The sequence below is a fragment of the Aquarana catesbeiana genome, linkage group LG12 (assembly GCF_042186555.1).
Source record: "Aquarana catesbeiana isolate 2022-GZ linkage group LG12, ASM4218655v1, whole genome shotgun sequence".
NCBI lineage: Eukaryota > Metazoa > Chordata > Amphibia > Anura > Ranidae > Aquarana > Aquarana catesbeiana.
Genome location: NC_133335.1, coordinates 86,586,928 through 86,609,007, shown reverse-complemented (window position 1 = coordinate 86,609,007; position 22,080 = coordinate 86,586,928). Strand labels below are relative to the sequence as shown.

At 43.8% G+C, this 22,080-nt stretch overlaps 1 protein-coding gene across 1 annotated transcript in view; it reads left to right on the top strand.

The window, feature by feature from the left end:
* Positions 1–22,080, top strand: part of TSEN54 (tRNA splicing endonuclease subunit 54) — a 74,442-nt gene that overhangs the window by 5,493 nt on the left and 46,869 nt on the right. The window contains exons 2-4 of the mRNA XM_073608175.1: positions 3,433–3,597; positions 8,666–8,729; positions 16,096–16,179. Coding sequence (XP_073464276.1) covers positions 3,433–3,597; positions 8,666–8,729; positions 16,096–16,179 — 313 coding nt within the window. The remainder of the gene's footprint in view (positions 1–3,432; positions 3,598–8,665; positions 8,730–16,095; positions 16,180–22,080) is intronic.

Sequence of the window (22,080 nt, the reverse complement as noted above, 5' to 3'; positions counted from 1 at the left end):
CAGTGTGATGCTTTGGGCAATGTTCTTCTGGGGAACCTTGGGTGCTGTCATTTATGTGGATGTTACTTTGACATATACCACCTACAAAACATTGTTGCTGACCAAGTGCACCTTTACCCCTTTTCAGATGGGGCGGACTCTCTCTGCTGATCCCTGCTGAGCAGGCGGATGACAGGTCCGTGTTTGCTCCGCTATGCAGAGTGGACATCGACGCCCACTGTTCTCTATGGGTTGGTCAGATGGAAACGGACCGCCTATCCATTCATCCGACTGTCAACTGATCCGCCGGACGGATGGCGAATATATCCCCATCTGTCTGTTTTTAGCATATTGGTTGCCGGCAGGTGTCAGTGAACACATATCCGCTGACATCCGATGCTCCATAGAGAACAATGGATGGTCTGATCGGGTCCGCCTGAAAAATGGACAGGCGGACCCCATCAGTCCACTGGTGTGAAAGGGGCCTTCCATGGAAACAGTATTCCCGGATGGCAATGGCCTCTTTCAGCAGGATAAAGCACCATGCCACACTGCAAAGATGGTTCAAGTATAGTTTGAGAAACACAAGAATGAGTCTGAGGTGTTGACTTTACCATCAAATTCTCCAGATCTCAATCCAATTGGGCATCTGTGGGGTATGCTGGAAAAAACAGTCCAATCCATAGAGGTCCCACATCACAACTTATAGGATTTCCTACCGACAGCTTGGTGCAAAATACCACAACATACCTTCAGAGGTCTAGTGGTGTCCATGCCTTGATGAATCAGGGCTGTTTTGGCAGCAAAAGGGGGACCTACTCAATATTAGGTGGGTGTTCATAAAGGTATGGCTGATCTGTGTATATGCATACAGCCAGCATCTCTTGCTTGATGGGAGCCTGCTTATTCACCACCCCCAGTCACAACACTGTCACTGTTTATAACTGGCAGTCTGTGGGGCAGGCTCCTGATCATGTGCTCACGTGGTTGAGAGCCCTTTGTAACATTTATGGTATGGCAGAGTTTTAAAGGGGTCGCTCCTGCTGACAGTAAAGGGTTAATTTCTAAATATAAAAAAAATAAAGTAACAAAAAATACAAAAACTTTTTTTTTTTTTGAAGCACATAGAAACATAAATGCATGTGACGGGTGTGCCTATGTATGAAAACGATGATTGCGTGACACGTGTTGCATATCACCGCAATCATTCTAGAGGCATCATTTATGCTTGGCGCTCAACTGATGACCTGTACAGACTTATCCAGTGATACTTATGGACTATTTGGGTAGCAAAGTTTGCTGTTGTTTCGCTGGCCTGCACAATTTTAGTTTCCGATCATTTTTATCATTAGGCCTCATGCACACTGGACATTTTTGGACATTTTTACAGCAGCTGTTTTTGGCGTCAGACGTTTTCTACAGTCAATAAACTTCCCATCATGTTATCCTATGTGTCCATGCACACAGGCTGTTATCAGCAGTTTTTGGCTGGGGCATTTTTTGGCTTAAAAAAAAAAACCAACACTAGTGGGTTCTGAGAGGAGTATTTTAGCTGTTTTCAGCTGTAACAACGCTCTAACATCAAAAAACGCCGACAAGCGCTCAAAAACGTGGCTCACCAGTGTTTTTGGACATTTTTGATCCACTGAAAAAAAACGCTGACGCGGAAAAACGATAAAAACACTATTGCAAAAATGTTTAAAAAAGTTGAAAAGCTCACCGCAAAGCTACTGGCGTTTTTTATAACATTCTAACGTCCAGCATGAGGCCTTATTCTCAATCAAAGAGATAAGTGCAAACTTTTGTGTAAACAAATTTGTGTAATATTTCCAAAAAAGGGGAAAAAAAACATTCTCAGTGTTCACAGATATTGACATCTGGGCATTATGTATAGTATTCACAGGTTACTCTACATCATGTACATCCTATCTAGCCTTTACATGGATGTGATCATACAGGTGTGCACAAATTTAAGGCTTGACTTGTTTGGTACAGTGGAACCTTGGTTTATGAGTAACGCGGTTAACGAGCGTTTTGAAAGACAAGCAACTTTTTTTTTTAATTCTGACTCGGTTTGCGAGTGTTGTCTCGCAAAATGAGCAGAATTCAAGCTAATAGGGTGTGCAGTACCACATTTGACCAGAGGTGCGGGGGCACCGGGAACACTCAGAACGGTTCGTAGCCGTTCGGAAATACTCAGAACCACTCGGAAACACTCAGTTGCTGAGGCTGTCCCCGAGTATTTCCGAGGCTCTCCGGCGCCCCCCCACCTCTGGCCACATGCGGTATTGCATGTAATAGAAGTCAGTGCGGAACAAATGATCTTCGTTTCCATTGACTTTTATGGGGAAACTCGCTTTGATATGCGAGTGCTTTGGATTACAAGCATTCTCCTGGAACGGATTATGCTCGTAATCCAAGGTTCCACTGTATCTATTAGGGCTGCAACTAACGATTATTTTCATAATCGATTAGTTGGCCGATTATTGTTTCGATTAATCGGTTAATAACCTTTAAAAAAAGTGTGGTGTATAATTTAGTTATTCCTAAATATCTTATACGCAGGGGTAAATATAAAATAACCAACTATATGGTTAGGGAGTAAAATCTTTAATCCACTCTGAGAATAACAGACAGAAGAGATATACTCTATATACTATTAGAGGTTGAATCTTGTAAATATCATCAGATTTTTTTATTTAAAGAAAAAAAAAGTTCTAGACTGTTTTGCAGATTTTCAAACAGAACTGTAATATTACATGCTTTTCTGCAGCTTCTCCATTGAAGTACGGTATTTTGAACCAAAAATGCACCGTTTTGCATTGAAAAAGGTCCTTGACCCTTTACAAATACACAGCAGCTGAAAAAAGCATAGATGAGAACGTTAAATGAACTGTAGTGCATTTCTGCAAAAAGCACCAAAAAAACACATGGGTGGGAACCAGGCCTAAGCATTTAGTAACATAATGGAGTTAAAAAAAAAATAAATTAGCCTTTTGTTTTTTTACTGTGCAACAGTGAAAGTAATGTTTACAGTAGAGATTATTTGCTCTTTTTGTACTATAAAGGGCTAATTTTAGCTTTTTTAACCCCATTATGTTACTGGCCGATTAATCGATTATGAAAATATTAATCGATTAATTTTATAATCGATTAGTTGTCGATTAATCGATTCGTTGTTTCGGCCCTAGTATCTATTTACTTGTCACAACCTCATCTGTTATATTTTACCAAAATTGGGTAATCTAATGTTTGTGGGGTCATTGGGTCTATGGCAGCCTGTGGTTACAGGAAGTAGATGAGGCCAAGAACATTTAGTGGTGGGAAGGAATTACTGCTGGGGACTGTTCTAGATTGGAGATGAGTATTGCTGCAAATGCTGCTTTTTTGAATACCAATTAAACAGCATGGCTGTAGTAGGATATAAAGGTGTCTAACATATGCGTCATTCAGTCCAGCAGAGCTGTTTGCGGTGCGAAGTCGGCAGCAGAACATTCCTCAGCGCTCTCATGGGCAGAAGGACTTTTTACCAGATGGCTCGGAAGTTCAGGAGACAAAGTTGCAGATCTGTCGTACAGAACAGTGGGAACTCTTAGGAGAAGAACGAGTTGAGCGTTTGTAAGTAAAAGAGTAATAAATCCAGTTCGCCTTAGAGCGGAGTTCCTGGGAACTGGCCTATAAAATCCATCCCCCTGCACAATCTCCCTGTACAACTACAAATCCGTACATTGCAGCATGCTACAGAAGGTAGTTCCTTGTTTTACTGCACTTCTCTGCTATGATGTCATTTATTCTGTTTTTCAGGCATACCTAATGCACACTATATCCTGCTAATCACTTATATTATTCAGTACATTATAATCGTTTTACAAAATACAAGAAAATAGGGATTTTCAGGGTGCCATAATCCAGTGCTTGACAAATTTGCTTAGACTCTAGGAGCCAGCTGAAAAAGTTAGGAGCCAGTTATTTAAATCAGCTGCCCAGCGCCCAGAACTGCATGTCCGGGCCGTTGGGCAATAAGAATTGCTCACTTCAGATGCTAAGCCAAAAAAGACCGAATATTTAAAAAATAATATTTGGTATAAGATTTTGCAAATAAGTTATTTTTCTCCTTCACTAATGAGCACTGAGGTGGCACTGATGGGCAGCAATAGGCAGCACTGAGGTGACACTGATAGGCAGCACTGAGGTGGCAATGATGGGCATTGACAGGTGGCACTGTTAGGCGACACAGACAGGTGGCACTGTTAGGCGACACAGACAGGTGGCACTGGTAGGCGACACAGACAGGTGGCACTGGTAGGCGACACAGACAGGTGGCACTGGTAGGCGACACAGACAGGCGGCACTGACGGGCAGCACTAAGATGACACGGACAAGCAGCACTCCACATCCACAGTGGTGGTAAGAAACTGGCGACCGATCAAGCCCACAACCTCAACCCCAGCTGTCAAACTGGGAAGATGTCAGAGGTGGGCGGGCAGTGAGAGCGAGCCGCGCTCATCACAGCACCGTCCACCAGAAGGCGCTGGTTTGCAGAAAGCGTGTATCCCGCTCCAGCAGGCCGCAAAACCGGGGCCTCAATTTTGGCCAGCCCGGCCAAAGTCCGTGCATCAGGGGGAGCGGGTGAGCACGTCCCAGCTGTTGCGGTGCAGCCCAGGCTCCAGGACGCAATTTCCAGTCGCCATTGCGACCTGGCGCCTGGGTCTTGTCGAGCCCTGCCATAATCAATACTCACACAAGTAACATTTAGGTATATGATAAAAAAAAGCTGTTTTAATAAGTTTACAAAGTGTTACAATACCATAAAGATACAAATGTTAAAACCATCACAGAAGAATGCGGCTTGAGCATTAATGCAGCGACTTCAGCCCTATATGTTTCACCACAATATGGCTTCTTCAGGAGTCTGAGTGCTGCATAGGCTATTAAAATAAATGAAATATACCATTCATAAATGAGAAAACACACACAAATGTAAAATGCTAACAAATTAATAACAAACATTTACAAAAACAAAATTTGTTTTGGTAGAGTTTGTTTTTGTAAATGTTTATTTGTTATTAATTTGATTTGTCAGCATTTTTCTTTTGTGTGTGTGTTTTCTCATTTATGAATAGTATATTTTATTTATTTTTGATAGCTCATGCAGCACTCATAAGACTCCTGAAGAAGCCATATCGTGGTGAAACATGTAGAGCTAAAGTCGCTGCATTGATGCTCAAGCTGCATGTTCTGTGATGGTTTTAACATTTGTATATTGATGGTGTTGTAACACTTTGTAAACTTAATAAAACTGTTTTTTTTTTTTTTTTTTTTAAATATATTTTAGGCCCCTTTCATACATACGGGACCGTTCGTCGGTTTTTCATCCATCTGTGGACAGATGAAAAATGGACATCAATGCATTCCTATGGAAAAATGGATGACAACGGATGATCATCTATTTTCTTCCATTTTTCATCCGCTTCCGTCAACATTAGTTTTTTTTTTTAACGGATGAAAGCCCTATTTTTCATCCCTAAAGAAAACAGATCGGACAAAAAATGTAAATGGACGAACGGTCCATTTGTGCATGAAAAAATGACTCTGGGACTCAAGTGGTTAAGGACTCTAGCTGGCAGATGGAAAAAACTGATGAAAAACTGATGTAAACTTCATCCGTTTTTTTCGTTGAAAAAAGTGACTGAACTGATCATGCGGTCCGCATGTGTAAAAGGGGCCTAAGGCCTCATGCCCACAGACATTTTTATAGCTCCTTTTTTGAGCGTTTTTTGCAGCTTTAAAACGCCTCTCCATGTCCACCATGGCGTTCTTGGGTTGTAAATGGCATAGCCATTTTTAAGCTGCAAAAAAAAACCCAGGACCAGTGCGTTTTGAGGTTCCAGTGCTAGAGCTGTAAAAACGCCAGACGCCGGCAAAAGGTGTTAAATGCGATTTAACGAGGCTTATGCTGTGTTAAGCCTCGTCTGGCATTTCTGTCTCTATTCAAAATCAATGGTTCCCTATAGGAGCCCATTGATTTGAATAGAGGTCGCACGAGAAGTCAGATCAAGAGGATCCGACTTGCGGTGCGACTTGTGTGCTGAGAATCTTGAGGGGGGAACGCGAAAATGTAAAAAAAAAAAAAAATTGCGTGAGGTTTCCCCTCAAGACGATACCAGACCCTTCGGTCTGTTATGGATCTTAAGGGGAACCCCCGCACCAAAAAAAAAAAATGGTGTGGGAGTCCCCCCAAGATTATTACCAGACCCTTATCCGAGCATGCAGCCCAGCAGGTCAGGAAAGGGGGGGGAGAGCGAGCGCTCCCCCCCTCCTGGACCATACCAAGCCACATGCCCTCAACATGGGGGGCTTGGTGCTTTGGGGCAGGGGGGGCCCTGCGCCCCCCACCCCAAAGCACCTTGTCCCCAAGTTGATGAGGACAAGGGCCTCTTCCCGACAACCCTGGCCGTTGGTTGTCGGGGTCTGCGAGCGGGGGCTTATCTGAATCTGGGAGCCCCCTTTAATAAGGGGGCTCCCAGATCCTGGCCCCCCCACCCTATGTGAATGAGTATGGAGTACATCGTACCCCTACCATTCACCTGGGGAAAAGAGTGTTGATAAAAAAAACACACTACACGGGTTTTTAAAGTAATTTATTAGGCAGCTCCGGGGGTCTCTGCCGGTGTCTTCTGCCGGGCTCCTCCGCTTTCTTCTGCTCTTTTGCCCGCTATTTTGCTAGCGGTTGCCCGGTCTTTTCCGTTGTCTTCCCTCTTCTATTCTTCTAATGTTGACTCGACGCTCTCTCCCGCTGTAATGCTGTGTACGCGGTGTGCAACAACTTATATAGGCATGGGGCGGGGTCACCGGTTGATGTCATCTAGTGACCCTGCCCCTTGGAAGAAGTGAAGACGGAAGAAGACAACGTAAAAGACCAGGCAACCGCTAGCAAAAGAGCGGGCAAAAGAGCAGAAGAAAGCGGAGGAGCCTGACAGAAGACACCGGGCAGCAGGAGAAGAGGCCGGAGAGCGCGGAGAAGTCGGAAGAGACCCCCGGAGCTGCCTAATAAATTACTTTAAAACCTGTGTAGTGTGTTTTTTTTTTTTATTGACACTTTTTTTGCCCAGGTGAATGGCTAGGGGTACAATGTACCCCATACTCATTCACATAGGGTGGGGGTCCAGGATCTGGGGGCCCTCTTATTAAAGGGGGCTCCCAGATTCCGATAAGCCCCCCCGCCCACAGACCCCGACAACCAACGGCCAGGGTTGTCTGGAAGAGGCCCTTGTCCTCCTCAACAAGGTGCTTTGGGGTGGGACGCGCAGGGCCCCCCCTGCCCCAAAGCACCAACCCCCCCATGTTGAGGGTATGTGGCTTGGTATTGTCTGGGGGGGGGGGGGGGGCGCTCGCTCGGATAAGGGTCTGGTGTGGATCTTGGGGGGACCAGGCTGCGTGCTCGGATAAGGGTCTGGTATGGATCTTGGGGGGGACCCCCCCCACGCCTTTTTTTTTTTTTTTTTTTTTTTTGTGTGTGGAAGTTCCCCTTAAGATCCATAACAGACCAAAGGGGTCTGGTATCGTCTTGAGGGGAAACCTCACACAAATTTTTTTTTTTTTTTTTTTAATTTTCGCATTCCCCCCTCAAGATTCTCAGCACACAAGTCGCACCGCAAGTCGGATCCTTCTGATCCGACTTCTGGTGCGACCTATATTCAAATCAATGGGCTCCCATAGGGAACCATTGATTTTGAATAGAGACAGAGAAACGCTGCTGAAAGCCAGCGCGGAGTAACGTGCATTGAATTCAATACAAAACGCGGATAAAATCGCGTTTTTAACGCTGCTTTTTTCCTGGCGTCTGTACTGGCTTTACAGCCCGTTTTTAAAATATCCGTGGGCATGTAGCCTAAATGTTACTTGTGTGAGTATTGATTTTGGCAGAAAACTCTATTTTCTTGTATTTTGTAAATGGTTTTCTATAGGATGTGGTGCCTTTTATCCCTTGATACCAGGTAGCTTTAATACATTATAATCGTATTGATATACAAATGATATTTGCACAATTATTTGGAGGAGCTGTTTGGGAGAGGTCCTGAGGAACGAAGCAATTCCAAGTGTTCCATCTCATTTTCTGTACCCGGTCGGTCAGATTTTTATGGCAATAACTATGCTCAGGCTTCCATACAAACAATTCTAGTCCCTGCAGGAAAGGGCGACTCCATACAACTTCACAAAAAAAACAAGAGAACTGCCCTAGGCATGCAATGATAAATCCTAACCCAACAGCACCCTATGCGCTTAAGGATAATAATATGCACCAATCCACCAAATGCCTTAAGGTATATGAATTCATTCATTATTAAAATGATATAAAAATATGTGAAGGAATCATGATCAACATTAGATACCCCTAACAGCAGTTTTAAAAATTCCTGTGTGCTTAAGGCTTAAAGGCCCCGTGTTCTATGTATGTTTTGGATTTGATAATTGTGTGCCTGTGTGTGTAAAGAGCTGATTCTAGTGCCTGCGTTATGTGATGCAGGCACATACAGTATGTGAAGTGCAGAGACATTAATAAACAACCCTGTTCATGGCACAGAACTGTGAAAAAAGTTTTTCTTGACCCGTTTCTACACGTTCGAGATCCTTTGCCTAATTCTTTTTGTGGTGTTTTTTTTTTTTTTTTTTTTTTTTTTTTTAGAGGAAGTTTGGGGAGAGGCGTATGGAAGCCAGAGGAAGACTTAGTGGAACTGACACGGCCTGCGGTATGTACGTTGGTTCACTTTCTGGGGACATTTATTATCTTGGAGCCCAGGAAATTATCTGTTTGTAAGCAATGTGTAAAGTACATCACACCACCTAACCAATGTGTAGAATATTGTCTTATCTTTATGATGCATGAGTTTTACAACCATCGGGAATGGTGCTCACTACTTTCTGGTAATAAAATGATGAAAGAGGCCCTAATCTACTCCTTCATTTGTGAAAACCTGTGTAGTGACACTATACAGTATTTTTATTCCTCAAAAATCTGTACGCAACCACTACTTAAAGTGTTACTAAACCCAGGACCCTGCATTCACTATATCTGGTCTCCCACAGTACAAAGAACATGGAAATGCAATAGTTTTCGTAAATGTAAAGGATTAAATACCCTTTTTTTTTTTTCATCAGCAGTTAGAGCAGTCTCGTGACTTTTATCAGTGTCCAGCCAAGCACTGGTTAAAGCTTGTAGGACGAGTTTTTTGACTGTCCTATCAGGCTGCAAGACCCCTGACCCTCTGGACAGTGCTGATTGGCCCTGTGCTGATCACACGCACCCTCCCAAGAAAAAAAAAAAACCTCTCTAGCAATACACACCAAATTGAGCATGTGCAGCCTGACTCCATAGACTCTGTGTTATCAGGAAATTATCAGGGGACAGTGAAAGGAGGGGAGCATCAGGGAGACAGGAAAAAACAGCAGTGATCAGTGATAAAAATATGCACTGTCGCTGTACTGATGACACTGGCTGGGAAGGGGTTAACATCAGGGGCGATCAAACGGTTAACTGTGTGCCTAGCTTGTGTTTTACTGTAGAGTGGGAGGTGCTTTTACTAGAGGAAGGCCTACATCCGTGTCCCTGCTTTGCAGGAACACAGGATCCATGCCTTCCTTATGGCTATCTGCCTTGTTTACATAGGCAGATCGCCTATCTGCCTTTTGTGTACCACATGAGCAGCGGGTGATGGCCGGCATGAGGACTGCGGGTCCTGCTGTGTAGAATCCCAGTGGGAATAAGCCTTTGGCGGCACGCACTCGTGCCTGATACCCGGAAGTGCAGGATATATACATGATCCTGCGCAGCCTGGCCGCCCTGTAGCAGTAAAACTGCTATACGGCGATCGGCAAGTAGGTAAACATGTTGGACAGAATCACTGTTCATCTGTTAATACAGTAACCACGTCAAAGGCCTAGTTAACGGAACATTTGATTATAAAACAAAGCATTACAGTGAAACCTGTATTTTCAGAATGGTCAGTAGGTACAGAGCTATTGGCAGCTGAAGTTATATGCAACTTCCACAATGTTTATGTAAAAGTCAAGCCCCACTTGCTTTTTCCTGCAAAGCTTTCTTGTTAATAAGTGAGGCTGCCATCACATTACCCCCTTACCACTGGCTCCCGCCATCTCTTTAAGGGGTTCCTTTAGAACAGAGGCTTGTAGGCAGGCTCCCGATCATGTGATTACTGCTTCTGGCTTCCCATCGTAAACGGTGTCATGGAGCTGCTGGTGACAAGTCAGACACAGTGCTGGGGGTGCTGAGTGAACACACTCACAGCACAGGCTGCCCAGCTATACACATTTACTGTATGTGGCAGCACAGCATTAAAGATCACCACTATGCTGCCATGTGTTTGTGAGTGGCTGGCTATAACAGGTTAAATGACAAACGAGGTGACAAAAATAAACCAAGCAAACAATGCATGTAGGTCTCCTTCTGATTGTTTAGATCACATGTGTCAAACACAAGGCCCGCTGCCCACCAAGGCCATTTCATGTGGCCCTTGCACCCAGGGATTTTTATAACCAGAAGTTGAGGGAGCTGAACCCTGCACACTGCATAGCACACCCCTCAACCCTGCACTCTGTATGTAGCGCACCTAGGGCTGCAACTAACGATTAATCGGATAATAACCTTAAAAAAAGTGTGGTGTATAATTTAATATGTAAAGTTTAAAAAAAGGCAATTTATTCTTCAAAATCTATATGCAGTGGTAAATATAAATAATCAACTATATGATTAGGGAGCAAAATCTCTAATCCACTCTGAGAATAACAGACAGAAGAGATATACTGTATATACTATTGGAGGTTGAATCTGGTAAATATCATCAGACTCCCACATCACATTTTTTATTTAGACCCCATTCACACTGGGGCACATGTAATGTGCCCTGCTCCCACGTAATGTGCCCTGCCTCCTTGAAATGTGCCCTGCTCCCACATAATGTGGCTTGCCTCCATGTAAAAGTTTACTTTAAATGTAATAGTAATGCCTTCTATTACCTCCAGTCTATCAGCCTCCACCTTCTCTGGATTCAGATGCTGATCTTCCCTGCACAGTCTTTAAAGTCATTTTTTTTAAACAAACATGGTATACTTACCTGCTCTGTGTAATGGTTTTGCACAGAGCAGCCCCGATTCTTCTCTTCTGGGGTCCCCCACCGATGCCTCTGGCTCCTCCTGCCTTTAGAAAATAAACCAAAAATTTTTCGCGCTGCTCCCAGTGTTCTAGCAGCTAACACACCACATTGAAAAAATGGTAAATAAAACTAAAATAACAAAGTGTAGCGCTGAAGGTTGATGTGCTTTGGTACAATTAAAGCAAAAATCAAAAATTGACACTGAAATAACAACATATATATATAATAAAAATAATAATATGCACAGTCATGCACAATGTGTATATAGTGAAAATGATAATATACACACTCAATGAACTAAGTCCATAAATAAAAATAGACATGAATCTGTTCACAATCAAGTGCAATGAAGTCTTGCGGATAGTGAATATATACACTCGTGAAATAGACCACCACCGGATGAAAGGAAGGCTTACCAGATCGTTTGAACACACTAGGGCATACGCTCTGTGTGTCAAACAGGCTTGTTATATGTTGGATGGACCATGGGTAGATGCCGTCAAACAGGTATATGCGGGTAGCAGCCAGATGTAATCATGGCGGGAATGGCATCACAGGCAAACCAACAGTTTAAAAGTCCATAGACATGTGGAGAGTATTGGAAAGGAAACGAAAAAGGACCATAGCGTAATTCCATACAACAGAGGTATATTTATTAAAATGAAAAACCACTCACATGGATGTAGGTAAAAACAGTGCTGTAAAACAATATAGGCAGCAGTGGGGACTGTTCCGACGCGTTTCGTCTCCAAAGGACATCATCTGGGGATCACATCACCAGCCATCAGTCACGGCATGACCCCCTTTAGAAAAAACACGATCTGCCCTTTCTAAAGTGCGCATGCGCCATAGACGTCGGCGCTCAGCTTTATTGTAAATATCTCCTAAACCGTGGAGGTTTAGGAGATATTTCCACCACCTACAGGTAAGCCTTAATATAGGCTTACCTGTAGGTAAAAGTGGTTGTACAGGGTGTACAACCACTTTAAACTGCGTTTCTTCTCATTTTAGTGAATGGCCGCGTGTCTTATTGAATTTCCTTATGAAGAAAAGATTTATCCCTATTGTGGGGTCACCAGTACGGTATTTGTACATTGAAATCATATCCCCTATCAAACGTTTCTTCTCCAGAGAGAATAAGTTCAGTGCTCGCAACCTTTCCTCATAACTAAAATCCTCCAGTCCTTTTATTAGTTTTGTTGCCCTTCTCTGGGCCCTCTCCAGTTTCAGCACATCCTTCCTGAGGACTGGTGCCCAGAACTGGACAGCATGCTCCAGGTGCGGCCGGATCAGTCTTGTAGAGTGGGAGAATTATTGTTTTATCTCTGCAATTAATCCTCTTTTTAATGCATGCCAATATTCTGTTTGCTTTGCTTGCAGCAGCTTGGCATTGCATGCCATTGGTGAGCCTATCATTTACTAGGACCTCCAGGTCCTTTTTCCATCCTAGATTCCCCCAGAGGTTCTCCCCCTAGTGAGTAGATTGCATTCATATTTTTGAATGCAATACACCCAAATACATTATTTTACATTTTTTCACGTTAAACCTCATTTGCCATGTAATTGCCCCTTTCTCCCACTGTTAGTGCTATTTGGCCACACCCAGCATTCAATGTGGTTTGGCTGAGAGGGACATGGTTGAGTTCATGCACTTATTCTATCAGAAAAAAAAGCCCTGGATAAATTTAAATAGTCTTACAGATACAACCGGCCCTTCGAGGGAAACTATAATGCTGATGCGGCCCTTGAGGAAATGGAATTTGACACCCCTGGTTTAGATATACAGGGGTTGATTTACTAACCCTGAACAGTGCAAAATCTGGTGCACCTGTGCATGGTAGCCAATCAGCTTCTAACTTCAGCTTGTTCAATTAAGCTGTGACAAAAAAAAATTGAAAGCCGATTGCTTTCTATGCCGAGCTGGACCAGATTTTGCACTCCATCTTTAGTAAATCAACCCCACAGTCTTTTTACTGAAGAGAACCTTTGCTCACAGATTTTCTTTCTTCATTGTGCATTGCCCATGTTTGTGTCTGTTAAATTCAAATTAAATGTAAGCACCCACATAGCACCTTTCAGGTACTTCAGCCACCTCCCTCTCTGTCACTCTCCTCTTTCGAAGCACACTGTATTCGCCTTTTCACTCCAATTTCTCTAAGGATAGCTGTGATCTACAGGCCCCCTGGACCAGTATCAACCTTTCTTGAAGACTTCTCTGCCTGGCTACCCTATTTTCTTTCTTCTGAAATCCCCACTATCATTCTCGGGGACTTCAACATCCCTATTAATACTAACACTCCTTCCACTTCCAAACTTCTCATCCTAACATCCTCCTTTGACCTGAAGCAGTGGATACATGCTCCAACTCACTCAGAAGGCAATATCCTTGACCTCGTGTTCTCTCACCTTTGCACTCCATGCAACCTCTCTAACTATCCATCCCCTCTCTCTGATCACCACCTTATTAGTTTCACTCTCTCCCTCTCCTTCACCTCCTCTCCCTCCAACCACCTTAAAGTTACCCGCAGAAACCTACGTCATCTCAACCCTTCTCTTCTCTACTCTGCCATCAACAACCTCTACGACAAAATCTCTCCCCTATCCTGCACCAACCTAGCCACTTCTGTGTACAACGCTTCACTTCTAGCCTCACTGAACTCACTTGCCCCCCTCACTACACACAGAATCAAGCCCAGACCCCTTCAACCTTGGCAAACAGATGATACTAGAAGTCTGAAAAAACGTAGTCGTGCTCTGGAGCGCCTGTGGCGTAAGACTAAGTCCCAGAGAGATTTCTACCAATATAAATCTGCCCTCCAAAAATACAACTCCAGCCTCCTCTCTGCCAAGCAGACCTATTTTACCACTCTCATTAGCAACTTATCATCCTGTCCCCGTCAACTCTTCTCCACCTTCAACTCTCTACTTCGTCCTCCACCGCCTCCACCCGTCAACTCACTCACTGCACAGGAGATCGCCAATCACTTCAAACAGAAGATTGATACTATTCGTGCTGAGATCTCTACTGTGCCGACACCCTCCACGCTTTACACTTCATGCCCACAGGCACAATCATTATTTCCCTCTTTCAACCCCACCACTACAGACGAAGTTGCTAAACTACTTGCTAATGTCCACCTTACCACCTGCCCTCTGGATCCTGTTCCCTCACAAATGCTACGTTCACCCTCTGGCCCTATACTACACTCTCTAACCCACATCTTCAATCTCTCCCTCTCTTCTGGCATCTTCCCTAACTCTCTAAAACATGCACTTGTCAGACCCATACTTAAAAAGCCCTCACTGGACCCATCCAATCTTAACAACCTACGCCCCATCTCCTTGCTCCCCTTCTTATCCAAACTCCTCTAACGTCTGGTCTACAACCGACTGAGCGTCCACCTCGCTGATAATGGCCTTCTCGATCCCCTTCAGTCTGGATTTCGTCCTCAACACTCCACAGAAACTGCTCTCCTAAAACTAACAAACGATCTACTAACGGCGAAAAACCAATCGACACTATTCTGTACTCCTACTCCTGGACCTCTCTGCTGCCTTTGATACGGTTGACCACCCCCTCCTCCTCAAAAAACTACACGCCTTTGGTCTCCATGACTGTACACTTCGCTGGTTCTCTTCCTACTTATCCAACCGCACCTTTAGCGTTTCTTATAACTCTACTTCCTCCTCTCCTCTTCCTTTCTCTGTTGGGGTCCCTCAGGGTTCTGTTCTTGGACCTCTACTATTTTCAATCTACACTGCCTCCCTGGGTCAACTGATAGCCTCCCATGGCTTCCAATACCACCTCTACGCTGATGGCACCCAAATCTATTTCTCTACCCCTCAGCTCACTCCCTCTGTCTCCTCACGTATCAGTAATTTACTCTCAGATATATCAGTCTGGATGTCTCACCACTTCCTTAAACTCAATCTAGCTAAAACCGAACTTCTAATCCCCCCCCCCCCCCCCCCCCTATTCCTCTTCCCCTGATCTCTCTGTCAAAATTGATGGCACAACTATAAGCCCATCCCCACATGCCAAGGTTCTAGGTGTAGTCCTAGACTCTGAACTCTCCTTCAAGCAACACATCCAATCACTGTCCAAATCCTGCCGCCTCAACCTCCACAACATCTCCAAAATACGCCCCTTTCTAACCAATGACACAACAAAGCTCTTAATTCACTCGCTGGTCATCTCTCGCCTTGACTACTGCAACTCCCTTCTCATTGGCTTACCTCTACATAGTCTATCACCTCTTCAATCCATTATGAATGCTGCTGCCAGACTCATCCACCTTACCAATCGCTCTGTGTCTGCCACTCCTCTCTGTCAATCCCTCCACTGGCTTCCGCTCGGCCAAAGAATTAAATTCAAAATTCTAACAACTACGTACAAAGCCATCCACAATTTCGCCCCCAGCTACATCACTTGCTTAGTCTCTAAATACCAACCTACTCGCTCTCTTCGTTCCTCTCAAGACCTCCTGCTCTCTAGCTCCCTTGTCACCTCCTCCCATGCTTGCCTCCAGGCCTTTTCCAAAGCCTCTCCAATCCTATGGAACTCCTTAACCCAATCTGTCCGCTTATCTCCCACTTTATTAGCTTTCAGAAGATCCCTGAAAACCCTTCTCTTCAGAGAAGCCTATCCTACCCACACCTAACAACTGTACTTTTTTTTTTTTTTTCCCCCATCAGCTCATCCCCCACAGTTATTACCTTTTTGTCTCCACTTGACCCTCCCTTCTAGATTGTAAGCTCTAACGAGCAGGGCCCTCTGATCCCTCCTGTATTGATTTGTATTGTAAGTGTACTGTCTGCCCCATGTTGTAAAGCGCTGCGCAAACTGTTGGCGCTATATAAATCCTGTATAATAATAATAATAATAATAAATGTAAGCACTGAAAAAGAAAACAGTGAATATATTGCTGCCTTCCTTTTTGTGTAGGGCAAATTTTGGCATACAATGGGTTTCACCAAGGCAGGGAGACAGTGCCTGCTGCCTGAGGAAGGGCTCTACTTGCTTGAATGTGTAAGTATTATGTTTATATTCAGTTCTTATTGTCTTAACTCCTCCACTATATCTTACCCTCAACCTTATAAACACAATTTGTAAGTACCGTATATACCCGAGTATAAGTCGAGATTTTCAGCCCTTTTGTTTTAGGCTGAAAGTGCCCCCCTTGACTTATACTCGAGTCACCGCCGTCTGCCTACATGATCAGCGTGAGATAGGTAGAACACTCCATTTCCCAGTAGTCAGTGTACAGCCAATCATGGACATTCTCTCAACCTTGTACGTGGTATGAGGGTGAGAGAATGTCCGTGATAGGCTGACTGCTGGGAAATGGAGTGTTCTGCCTATCACAGACGAGGAGGCAGCGCGGCTTTTGAACAGTGGAATGGCTGCCAAATGTTATTAGCACATGCTGATCGGTGGATGCAGAGCGCCACATGGAGGCTGCAGAACGGCACACTGAGGCATGCACAGGACACAGGTAGGCTGCACAGGATACAGGGACACATGCACAGGACACAGGTAGGCTGCACAGGACACAGGGACACATGCACGGGACTCAGGTAGGCTGCACAGGACACAGGGACACATGCACAGGACACAGGTAGGCTGCACAGGACACAGGTAGGCTGCACAGGACACAGGGACACAGGACACAGGTAGGCTGCACAGGACACAGGGACACGTGCACGGGACACAGGGAGGCATGCAGCTGCAGATGGGCATTGTTGACCCTCTTTTCCACTTACAGTAGCTGCTGCATTTCTCATCCTCGGCTTATACTCGGGTCAATAAGTTTTTCCCAGTTTTTTGTGGTAACTTAGGGGCCTCGGCTTATATTCAGAACGACCTATACTCGAGTATATACGGTAACTGTATAATAGTAATAATGTAAGTATTTTTTTTTCTATTCCTGTCTCTCATATACAGGCGGATATATAGAGGAACTCCGGTCTGTTAAAAAAAAAAATGTGTATGTGTATATATATGTATGTGTGTGTGTGTATATATATATATATATATATATATATATATATATATATATATATATATTGTGAGTCAGCAGCTACAAATCCTGCCTTTTAACTGCCATTTTAACCTGTGTGTGCCACCTTCTGTGTCTGTACCAAGGCCAAACATTCCAGGGTATGTAAACTTTTGATCAGGGCCATTTGGGTGATTTCTGTTATCATTATGATTTAAAAAGGATCCAAAAAAACTATGTGAATAATACATGGCTTCATGTGATCACTATCCCTAAATAAAAGACAGTTTTTTGGCATGATCAGTCATATTTTCAATATTAATGCCAACATTTCTGCCAGGGTATGCAAACTTTTGAGCACAACTGTATATACAGTTGTGCTCATAAGTTTACATACCCTGGCAGAATTTATGATTTCTTGGCCATTTTACAGAGAATATGAATAAAACAAAAACTTTTCTTTCACTCGTGGTTAGTGTTTGGCTGAAGCCATTTATCATCATTCAACTGTGTTTACTCTTTTTAAATCATAATGACAACAGAAACTATCCAAATGACCCTTATCAAAAGTTTACATACCCCAGTTCTTAATACCATGTATTGCCCCCTTTAACATCAATGACCGCTTGAAGTCTTTTGTGGTATTTGTGGATGAGGCTCTTTATCTTCTCAGATGGTAAAACTGCCCATCACTCTTAGCAAAAAGCCTCCAGTTCCTGTAAATTCTTGGGCTGTCTTGCATGAATTGCACGTTTCAGATCTCCCCATAGGGGCTCAATGATATTGAAGTCAGGAGACTGAGATGGCCTCTCCAGAACCTTCAATTTATTCTGCTGTAGCCAATGACAGGTTGACTTGGTCTTGTGTTTTGGATCATTGTCATGTTGGAATCTCCAAGTACGTCCCATGCACAGCATCCTGGTTGATGAATGCAAATGTTCCAGTATTTTTTGATAACATACTGCATTCATCGTACCATCAATTTTGACCAAATTTGCTGTGCCTTTGTAGCTCACATATCCCCGAAACATCAGCGATCCAACTCCGTGTTTCACAGTAGGAATGGTGTAACTTTCATCATAGGCCTTGTTGACTCCTCTCCAAATGTAGCTTTTATGGTTGTGGCCAAAAAACTTAGTGGTGTTCCGGTCGAATAACCCAATAATACACAAGCTTAATATATTCTAGTAAAGTTAGTCTGTAAACTAAGGTCTATTTTGTTAGTTTATAGCAGTAGTTTGTTATTTTATAAACTTACAGCAGGCCGTGGCCATCTTAAGTGTGGGCATCTGAAGCCAGACTGTATTTCTTCCTGGATCTCATCCTTGCAGATCTCGCACATGCTCAGTGCATCACAAGCAGTGTAATAGGTTTCAGGTCAGGTTCCCATAGCAACGGCAGTGTCAGAGGAAGTTGCCGCCTCTTCCCAGAAGGCATTGCAAACAGGAAATGATGCGATGGGCCACGGCCAGGGAGGAGGAAGTGAAAAATGAATACAGCAGATATACAGTAGGTGCTGATAAAAAAAAATTAAAAATATCCAATTCGTTTACAGTGCGCAGTTTAGTGAGGGATGCTGAAGAGTTGTAAAAGTGGGTGGAACTCCACTTTAATTTTGGTCTCATCACTCCAAATATGAGTTTGTGCCAGAAGGTTTGAGGCTTGTCTCTGTGCTGTTTGGCATATTGTAAGTGGGATACTTTGTGGCATTTGCGTAGTAATGGCTTTCTTCTGGCGACTCAACCATGCAACCCATCTTTCTTCAAATGCCTCCTTATTGTGCATCTTGAAACAGCCAACTACATGTTTTTCAGAGTGTCCTGTATTTCACCTGAAGTTATTTGTGGGTTTTTCTTTGCATCCCGATCAATTTTCCTGGCAGGTGTGGCGGAAATTTAAGTTGGTCTACCTGACCATGGTTTGGTTTCAACAGAACCCCTCATTTTCCACTTCTTGATTAGAGTTTGAACACTGCTGATTGACATTCTCATTTCCTTGAATATCTTTTTATATCCCTTTCCTGTTTTTTACAGTTCTGAATTTTGGGCCAACATTTGTGTGACCATGTGTATGCAAGACAAGTTTGAGCCAACATCCTTCGGAAAAAAATCCACGGTTTTGTTGGTGGAAAGTCCAATCGTGTGTACGCGACATTAGATTGCTTTCTGTACACAGCATTGTGGGAAGTTTATTAGTTACAGCACGGCTTTTTTTTTTTTTTCAGAGAATAGGTGCAGGAACTCAATCATGCCCGCCACACTCACATACCTGCCAAATGTCATCAACTAGTAGCTCTTCCCTCTGAATACAACCCCTCCCTCTACTGCCCTCATCCCCCCCCTTAAAAGCTCCACCATCTGTCATATATCTTACCTTTGTTGCAATATTAAGCTGAAACATCTATCCGGCTGTAGTAGGACCCGGTGAAGGATCTGGGGGTTTTGTTAGATCATAAGCTTAATAATAGTATGCAATGGCAAGCTGCGGTGTTCAAAGTGAGCAGAGTCCTTTTTTGTATTGAGGGGTATGGACTCCAGAGAGAGAGATATCATTTTGCCCCTGTACAAATCATTAGTAACAATCCATCTGGAATATGCAGTTCAGTTTTGGGCACCAGTTCTCAAAAAGGATATCGGGGAACTGGAGAAAGTGCAGAGAAGGGCAACCAAACTGATAAGAGGCTCCTGCTCAGCTATGAGGAAAGATTAGAGGAACTGAATTTATTCTCTCTTGAGAAGAGGAGATTAAGGGGGGGATATGATCAACATGTATAAAAACATAAGGGGTCCATATAGTGAACTTGGTGTTGAGTTATTCACTTTAAAGTGATTGTAAAGGTTCATTAAAAAAACAAACCTGTCCTACTTACCTCCTCTGTGCAGTTGTTTTTACACAGGGCAGCCCTAATCCTCCTCTTCTCGGGTCCCTCTTTGCTGCTTCTTACCCCTCCCTTTTATCGAATGCCCCCTCAGCCAGCAGCTCTCGATGGGGACACCCGAGCTGAGTCAGAGCTCTGTGTATCCATTCAGACGTGGAGCCCCAACCCAGCCCCCTCTCTCCCCTGTTTGGCTGACTGACTTTGATTGACAGCCGCGGGAGCCAGTGGCACTGCTGCTGTGTCTCAGCCAATCAGGAGGAGTGTCCCGGATGGCTTAGACATTCGCAGACATTGCTGAAGAGAGATGGTGCTCAGGTAAGTAATTAGGGGGTGCTGGGGAGGCTGCTACATGCATTAAGATAAAAAACCTTGTGCCTTTACAACTCCTTTAAGGTCATCAGAGAGGACAAGGGGGCACGCTTTACGTCTAGAGGAAAAGAGATTTAATCTCCAAATACGAAAATGTTTCTTCACAGCAAGAGCTGTGAAAATGTGGAATGGACTCCCTCAAGAGCCTGTTCTGGCCAGCTCAGTAGATTGCGTTAAAAAATGCTTGGATTCTTTCCTAAATGTACATAATATAACTGGGTTCTAACAATTATTTGTAAAGTTGTTCCAGGGAATATCTGATTGCCTCTCGAGGGATTAGGAAGGAATTTTTTTCCTTTGCTGTAGCAAATTGGTTTGCTGGGGGCTTTCAACTTCCTCTGAGTAAAGGATTGTGTATATGGGATTGTATGATATTTTTTTTATATTGGTTGAAACAGATGGACTTTTTTCAAGCTGACTAACTAGATCTACCAGCAGCGAGCATCAGTAGACCCTCCAGGCATCCACTGACAAAAAGACCTGTGTGTGTGTGTTTGTGTATGTGTGTGTGTGTGTGTATGTATGTGTGTGTGTGTGTATATATATATATATATATATATATATATATATATATATATATATATATATATATATATATACACACAGTATCTCATAAAAGTGAGTACACCCCTCACATTTTTGTACTTAGCCGCCTGACTTAGCCGCCTGACAAGTAGCGTCCCGTTCTGTACAATGGAACCGTTCTAATCGCTCCGACTTAGAAAAAGATTCCTGTACTACTTTGGGGGCGACTTGCATAGACTTCTATATAGAAGTCGTTTTGCAAGTCGCTGCTGCAGTTGTGTTCAAGTCGTCTGAGGCAGTCGCACTGGAAGTCATGCTGCCTCAGTGTGAACCGACTCTCAAGACAACATCTGTGACAACACTGAAGAAATAACACTTTGCTACAATGCAAAGTAGTGAGTGTACAGCTTGTATAACTATAACTTGTAAATTTGCTGTCCCCTCAAAATAACTCAACACACAACCATTAATGTTTAAACCGCTGGCAACAAAAGTGTGTACACCCCTAAGAGAAACTGTCCAGATTTGGCCCAAAGTGTCAATATTTTGTGTGGCCACAATTAAACAGCACTGCCTTAACCCTGTTGGGCATGGAGTTCACCAGAGATTTACAGGTTGCCACTGGAGTTCTCTTCCACTCCTCCATGACAAAATCACAGAGCTGCTGGATGTTAGAGACCTTGCACTCCTCCACCTTCCGTTTGAGGATGCCCCATAGATGCTCAATAAGGTTTAGGTCTGGAGACATGCTTGGCCAGTCCATCGCCTTTACCCTCAGCTTCTTTAGCAAGGCAGTGGTCGTCTTGGAGGTGTGTTTGGGGTCGTTATGTTGCAATACTGCCCCGCGCCCCAGTCTCCGAAGGGAGGGGAACATGTTGACATTCATGGTTCCCTCACTGAACTGTAGCTCCTCAGTGCCGGCAGCACTCATGCAGCCCCAGACCATGACACTCCCACCACCAGGCTTGACTGTAGGCAAGACACACTTGTCTTTGTACTCCTCACCTGGTTGCCGCCACACATGCTTGACACCATCTGAACCAAATATGTTTATCTTGGTCTCATCAGACCACTGGACATGGTTCCAGTAATCCATGTCCTTGGTCTGCTTGTCTTCAGCAAACTGTTTGCAGGCTTTTTTGTGCATCATCTTTAGAAG